The 7,615-nt window shown below is 43.8% G+C and overlaps 1 protein-coding gene across 2 annotated transcripts; it reads right to left on the bottom strand.

Moving 5' to 3' along the window:
- Positions 1 to 4,846: 4,846 nt before the first annotated feature.
- Positions 4,847 to 7,411, bottom strand: LOC143933612 (hepcidin-1-like). Of its 2 annotated transcripts, none has more exons than XM_077456561.1 (3): positions 7,263 to 7,411; positions 7,090 to 7,146; positions 4,847 to 5,227 (listed from the first exon to the last, which is right to left on the bottom strand). In XM_077456561.1, the coding sequence occupies exons 1-3, from the start codon at positions 7,338 to 7,340 to the stop codon at positions 5,126 to 5,128; spliced, it is 237 nt and encodes a 78-aa protein (XP_077312687.1). In that variant the 5' UTR covers positions 7,341 to 7,411; the 3' UTR covers positions 4,847 to 5,125. The 2 variants fall into 2 exon arrangements, with proteins under 2 accessions (XP_077312687.1, XP_077312688.1); XM_077456562.1 differs by having other exon boundaries at positions 7,090 to 7,143; positions 7,263 to 7,400.
- Positions 7,412 to 7,615: the final 204 nt, after the last annotated feature.

The following is a 7,615-nucleotide window of genomic DNA, read 5'->3' as shown; positions in this document are numbered from 1 at the left end:
TCGCAGTGCTTGTATTGTACACGGGACGATCGGTCGCAGTGCTTGTATTGTACACGGGACGATCGGTCGCAGTGCTTGTATTGTACACGGGACGATCGGTCGCAGTGCTTGTATTGTACACGGGGCGATCGGTCGCAGTGCTTGTATTGTACACGGGACGATCGGTCGCAGTGCTTGTATTGTACACGGGACGATCGGTCGCAGTGCTTGTATTGTACATGGGACGATCGGTCGCAGTGCTTGTATTGTACACGGGACGATCGGTCGCAGTGCTTGTATTGTACATGGGACGATCGGTCGCAGTGCTTGTATTGTACACGGGGTGATCGGTCGCAGTGCTTGTATTGTACACGGGAGGATCGGTCGCAGTGCTTGTATTGTACACGGGATGATCGGTCGCAGTGCTTGTATTGTACACGGGGCGATCGGTCGCAGTGCTTGTATTGTACACGGGACGATCGGTCGCAGTGCTTGTATTGCACACGGGATGATCGATCTGTTTATATTTACTCGGCGTTCTGCGGTTGCTCCATGGCGTTTGAAGCCACAAGGTCGCCTGTTGACCCGATCCGGCTCTTCCCAGCACTCTTTGTTGACTGTTAGGAGTGACCTCTTCCCGGCGTTGCAGCCTCTGGAGTCTTTATACTGAATAGATGCACACAAGCTGAAATTTCCAATCAGGCTTTCAGTTTTAATAAATCTCTTGGTGCTAATAGAAGGGGGGGGCTTATAAGAAGGGTTCAAATGTTCATTGCCCAGTGTATGGTGATTATCGGTTCAAGGGTTATGCTAATATCCTCTCCCCATATGTAGCCATATTACTGTAAATAGGGTTGTGGGCTGATGATGTTATTTCGGTTCACTCCCCACAGCTGAACTAGCAACTCAAGTCATGAAAATCCCAAATCCAACAAAAGCAACCACACACAGTCTGACTGTACAACCTCCTTTAGGTCTACCAACAACTATGTAGTACAGGGGTCTGCCTGATTGCATACAAATTGATTGGATAGATCAGGTCGGCCCTTTAGAACTACCAAAACGGTGTAATTTTAGGACCTACCTAATCTATCCAATCAATCTGTATCCAATGAGATGCGCCCTTGTACTTTATACTTGTGGGAAGACCATTCACAATACAATCTCTATACAATCAACTTCATATTTACCAAATCTATGTAATATGAGGGCAGGCCTACACTATCCAATCACTCTGCATCCAATCAGGCAGGCCCTTGCACTACATACTTATTGGTGAATCTAACGAAAATTGTACTGTTTTAACTGGACTGTTGTTCAACCTTACCAGCCATTGTACAATCTGGCCATACAGTATACAATCTGGTTGTACAATCTCTATCCAGTCAGCTTTAGGCCGCAGACTCACGGGCGGATTGTCTGCCCAACTAAGTTCGTCAGACAATCCGACAGACAGTCCGTCCAACTTTCGAATGAACGGACTTGACCACACACGATGAACAGACAGTCCGCCGAAAGCTTGCGCGATGATGTGTACAGCACGTACGACGGGACTAGAAATACGACGTCCAATACACTGCAATGCAACCTTCGGCCGTGTAAATCCTTTCTGAGCATGCGCCATACTTAGTCCGTCCAACTAGCCTACTCACGAGCGGACTGTCCGCTGAAACAAAGTTTGGACGGACAAAATTACGGAAATTCCGAAAGACTTAGTCCGTCAGACTGTCCGCTGAAAAAGTCCGCTGAAGCCCACACACGAGGGGATTGTCCGCTGAAACACGGTTCAGCGGACTAAGTTGGGCAGACAATCCGCCCGTGTGTACGCGGCCTTAGGCCGCGTACACACGGGCGGACTGTTCGCCCAACTTTGTCCGCTGAACAGTGTTTGGGCGGACAGTCCGCTCGTGTGTGGGCTTTTAGCGGACAGTTTCAGCGGACAGTTTGACGAACAAGGTTTTTCGGAAATTCCGTAAAACTGTCCGCTGAAACCTTGTTTGAGCGAACAGTCCGCCCGTGTGTAGGCTTGTTCGACAAACTAAGTCCCGCGCATGCTCAGAAAGGCTTAACACGCCGAAAGTTATAATGCAGTGTATAGGACGTCGTATTTTTCGTCCCGTCGTTCACGTCATCGCGCACGGTTTCAGCAAACTGTTCGTTCGTCGTGTGTGGCCATGTCCGTCCATGCTAATTTTGAGCGGACTGTTTGCCGAAACTGTTTGACGGACAAAGTTGGGCGAACAGTCCCCGCGTGTGTACGCGGCCTTAGAGTTACCAAAACTATGTAATAGGAGGACAAACCTACACAATCCAGTCAGGCAAGCTCTTGCACCATATAGTCGACGGTAGATCTAGCAGAGATTGTACAATCGGATTGTACAGTGTATGGTCAACTTTAATAAATTGTACAATCAGATTGTAGCATGCATGACCGACTTTACAATGGCAACAATTCTCAGGCATTTATAATCGATTGCGTTGTTAGTGTATGGCAGCCTATTCATTTCAGCACAAAGTTCTCATTTCAAGAAACATGCAAAATCGCACAAATTGGTAGATTAATGGGGGAGCCATTGTTGTCACCAGAACAGGTGTCCCCCAATGGAGGATTTCCCCTCTTTTCCTGTTCTGTGGTCACTATGGTGAATCTGCCCCATGGGGACACAGATAGCAAAAAACAAAAACAAAAAACCTGACAGGGGTCCTAATCCTTCCCTAACAAGGTCGGATTGGGGACCCCCACCCCATATGTATCGCACACAGAATGTGGCACTGCAAGTTAAAGGTGAGTCCCCCATTATGGAATTTGGATTCGATCGGTCTCTTTTGACAGTGATGTACATTTGTCTTTGAACTCTGTGTGAAAAAAGGATATAAAAAATATTTGAGAATTCTTTGTCTCTTTGCAACCTAAAAAGGCCGCAATGTCCTCCCTTTGGGATTTTGTCTACAGCTACATAGTTGTTGGTAATTCTACAGGAAATTGTATAGAGATTGTGCAATTGTAGTGTGTGTGTGTGTGTGGTAATTTAGGGACATTCTGTCAATAATTGTGCTAGCAAAAGCAATTGAACAGACCAAATCAACACATCTGATCAACATAAAAAAAATGTCTGCAATAGTGGGCAATGGGCACAGTGTGGCTGCAATGGTGGGCACAGAGAGGCTGCAATGGTGGGCACAGTGTGGCTGCAATGGTGGGCACAGAGAGGCTGCAATGGTGGGCACAGTGCAGCTGCAATGGTGGGCACAATGTGGCTGCAATGGTGGGCACACAGAGGCTGCAATGGTGGGCACAGTGTGGCTGCAATGGTGGGCACAGTGTGGCTGCAATGGTGGTCACAGGTGAGTGAGGCTGTGCTGAGGGGCACTGACATTCTTGGCTGTGCACATCTGTGGCATCTGTCAATAATTGTGCTTCCAAAAGCAATTGGACAGACCAAATCAACACATCTGATCAAGATAAATAAAAATGGCTGCAATGGTGGGCAGAGGGCACGGTGTGGCTGCAATGGGCACAGAGGCTGCAATGGTGGGCACAGAAAGGGTCCAATAGTGGGCACAGTGTGGCTGCAATGATGGGCACAGGTGAAGCTGCAATGGTAGGCACAGTGTGGCTGCAATGGTAGGCACAGGTGAAGCTGCAATGGTGGGCACAGGTGAGGCTGCAGTGGTGGGCACAGGTGAGGCTGCAGTGGTGGGCACAGGTGAGGCTGCAATGGTGGGCACAGGTGAGGTTGCAATGGTAGGCTCAGGTGAGATTGGTGGGCACAGGTGAAGCTGCAGTGGTGGGCATAGTGTGGCTACAATGGTGGACACAGTGTGGCTGCAATGGTGGGCACAGGTGAGGTTGCAATGGTGGGCACAGGTGCGGCTGCAATGGTGGGCACAGGTGAGGTTGCAATGGTTGGCACAGGTGAGATTGCAATGGTGGACACAGTGTGGCTGCAATGGTAGGCACAGGTGAGGCTGCAATGGTGGGCAGAGTGTGGCTGCAATGGTGGGCACAGTGAAGCTGTGCTGAGGGGCACTGATAAAGTTGTTGTTAATATTTATTTTTGTAACTTAATTCTGTATAAAACATTTAAGTATAATTTCATGTGATAGTTTATGAGGGCGTGTTTAGGGGCGGAATTAGGGGAGGGGCAGGGCAGGGTATGGGGTTGGGTGTGGCAACTGGTGGCGAGTAAACATTGAGGTCTGGCTAGTAGCTCAGAACTTGAAATTTTGAGCCATACATTTCTTTGTAGCAAGTATTAAATAAATTTCAGGTCGCATGTTCAATACTTTTTCCGTGTCATTACATTTTTATTACACAGAACTTAATTTCTGAACTTATTTGTTTTGGTGTCTTTGTATGTATGGATTGCATGGGTTGTTACCGACATGTGGTGAAAATTTCATGCCAATAGTAATATATTTACATAGAAAAATGGTGACGTGTTCAATACTTATTTAATCTGATGTTTGTATATACATATATATATATATATATATATATATATATATAAATATATAAGATATGCACCTATATTCTATATATATATATATATATATATATATATATATATATATATATATATATATAATGCACCTATTACTTAGTAATTTTCACCCTGTAAAACTGTAGAAAGCTGTGGCATAAATGTGAATATTGACCCTGATTTGCTATAGAAACTGAGCATGTTCACCTTGAACTGAACAGCCAATCATGTGCAAGTAAAATAAAAATAAAAATATTTGAATTGAATCATCAGACCTCAAAATATTTTTAAATGTTTGCAAAAACAAAACAAAAAATCAAGCACGTCTCTGGCAGTGAAGGGGTTAAAGTGTAAAGCGGGTAATGAAGCTGTCACATAACACATTGTCTCTTGTATTACAATGTAATCTTTATTATAATAAAAAAACAAACAAACAAACAAACAATTGTAGAACGATATATACAGAAGAAAAGGAAAACATTTCTATACAAAGCAGCGTATTTTACAGTATAATAAAATATTTATAAATATCGGAGGTCTGTATGGAAGTCCAGCCACATACACCGTGGATCGCCTGTCTATCCTAACATTCCCAGGGAGAAGTCAGTGGCTGGGGGTTTAGGGGGGAGGGGCGCACATATTGCAGTCATTTCTGGTAGGGTTCAGGTAAGACAGCACCAACCGCAGCCCTTGTACTTGCAGCAGTTGCAGCAAAAACTGCAGATAGAGAGGTGGGAATGGCGCTTGGATCTGAGCAGAGTTTCCTGGAATAAAAGGAGAAACAAAAATGTAAAGTTTATCCAAATATGAAAGTCCTTCTATTCACATGCCAATATTACCGCTGCATGAATCACTACATAGCCAGAGCTGACCCCACAGCAGCCTTATGTTCTGCTATGGCTTTTATTACGCGCTTTAAAGTGGAACTGCAGTCTGCTAACATAATTTGTAATAGAAACATCTTTACCCAGTCTGAAGCTTCCCTCCAACCCCTTTGCATATTATTTTACTATTATTTCACTGCGATTCTGTACTTGCCAAATATGCTGCAGAAATCTTCCTCCACTGAGTCTGGCTGCATCCATTTTAACTGTGGGCAGCTGAAGCTGCTGCCTGTTCACTTTCTGGATATACACAGAGGCACACCTCCAGCTCTGCAGCTCTCATTGGCCCTCTTATGACATGTCCCCCCCCCCCTCCCTTTCTGGCAAATGAGAGTAAGAGAGAGAGAGCTGTGCATGATGTCATAAGCCTAGGCTAATGACCACACAAGAAACGGGAAGTGGGCTGTATAAGGTACTTACTGGCAAAAAAAAAAAATTACTATCCAAAATTAAAACAACAAGAGCAGAGGATTTAATAGATGGAAAGATGAAAAAATGACTGAAGGTCCGCTTTAACTTTTTAATGCTGCAGGCATGTGGCAGCAAACCTGCGCATATTATTGCAACTATATAGACAGGTGTTTATAAAATATGAACAGAGCTATCTGTCCTATAAAACTGCATAAATCAAATGTGAGAATCTGTGAGAATCAAATGTTATTAGGCTATTTTCTCTCCAGGTTGAATGTTATTTATTCATACATACATAGAGTGAGTCAGGAATACTGCATTCATTACAACCACTATATGGTGCTGAGGGTCATAGTAAATAAGTATTCACTGTGTTTGTTATAATTCTCAACTCCATCTAGTGGCCAAAATGTAGTATTTTCCTAAAAGGTCAGCTCCATCAAAAAGTCATGTCACAGCTTAAATTGCTCAACGGGTTGTTATATCTTTTACCCTAAGGCTGGATTCACACCTAGGCATTTTTAGTGCTTTTTTTTGCATTGCAGATATCCACTACAGTCCATTTAACATGGTTTCCTATGCAAATCTGCAAAATGAAAAAGCACTAGAAATGCGTAGGTCTGATTCACACCTCTGCAGGTTGCAGTTTGCACTTTTGTTTAATTTTTCAGCAGCTGTTAAAGGCAGAACCTTTGGGTAGTGTGAGCCTTTCAGGCTCGATTCACATCTATGCATGTTGCTTTTGAGCGTTTCTGCAGCGCTTTTTTGCGGTGCTTGCTGCGTTTTTGGACACGCGTTTTTACTGTGTTTTTGCTGCGTTTTGCGGTTTTTTTTTTACAGTGTGGTTGCTTAGCAACCAGCTATATACAGTATAAAAAAAAACGCAAATCGCGGAACTTGCATTTTGGATGCGGGTCATTGACTTCTATTACATGCAAAACGCTGCATTTTGCATAAAGAAAAGCCCCCGACCCTTTCCAAAAACGCAGAGGCACAAAAATGCATTGATGTGAACATGTGCCATAGGAACCCATGTTAAAAAAAATTTCCCTGCATTTCTGCAAAATGCATCAAAAAACGCGTTAGTGTGAATCAAGCCTAAATAATAATAATGGTAAAGGGAAGCAGGACACTCAGGTTCTAAGATGACTGTTCTTATATAATATTAGTGACCTTTATAAGCATTTATAATTCCAAAACATAGAGGAACGGAATGAGCCGGAAATGAAAAGCCGACTTCCTGTCTGCTGATCCAAGAATTGTATCCTATAACTGCAGCCAATAAGAAATACGAGACATCAAAAAAAGCAACAAGAGGACAGAAGACTCACCTGTACGCTGGTCTCCTCCTGGAGTAGATTGTGCTCAGCATGTATTACTTCATCCTGCTGAAAACATATTATTATTATTATTATTAGGTAGATAGATAGACAGATAGATAGATAGGTAGATAGATAGATAGATATGTGATGGATAGGTGTGTAGAAGGAGAGTTATGTCTTACCTGGTTGATGGAGGTGGTGTGTCCTCGGTGGGAGGCTGTGGAGAGGATGAGTATGAGGCACAGTATGGTGGTCTTCATGGTGTCAGTGGGTTGGTGTCACTGGTGATCTCGATCAGTGATGAGTTCTATCTCTCTGGCCAGCATAGAGCTCTATATATACAGATCCCGTCCCCGGTGTCACACACGAGGTCACCTTTCCGATAATCTCTGGCGTCAGGAGACTTTCCACCTTTATCTCTTCTGATTGTTTGTGATGATTGCTGCCTTTTCCTTTTTTTTTTTTACCATTTTAGTAGTAAATACAAGTCAGCTCAGGCAGTGTAGATGGATTCAAATATTCCTAATAAGCAGGA

Source organism: Lithobates pipiens, unplaced genomic scaffold, assembly GCF_037356315.1.
Source record: "Lithobates pipiens isolate NorthernLeopardFrog02 unplaced genomic scaffold, aLitPip1_a1.2 Scaffold_27, whole genome shotgun sequence".
In the NCBI taxonomy this organism is placed as follows: domain Eukaryota; kingdom Metazoa; phylum Chordata; class Amphibia; order Anura; family Ranidae; genus Lithobates; species Lithobates pipiens.
Note: the sequence above shows the minus strand (reverse complement) of the source record. Positions and strands in the feature narration are given on the sequence as shown.

What these genes read in the sequence shown, in the direction of transcription:
- LOC143933612 (XM_077456561.1), bottom strand. Translation starts at nt 7,340, where the DNA reads ATGAAGACCACCATACTGTGCCTCATACTCATCCTCTCCACAGCCTCC. An exon ending in ACACCACCTCCATCAACCAG is followed by an intron (nt 7,147 to 7,262) that starts GTAAGACATAAC and finishes ATATGTTTTCAG; the next exon opens with CAGGATGAAGTAATACATGC. An exon ending in AGGAGGAGACCAGCGTACAG is followed by an intron (nt 5,228 to 7,089) that starts GTGAGTCTTCTG and finishes CTTTTATTCCAG; the next exon opens with GAAACTCTGCTCAGATCCAA.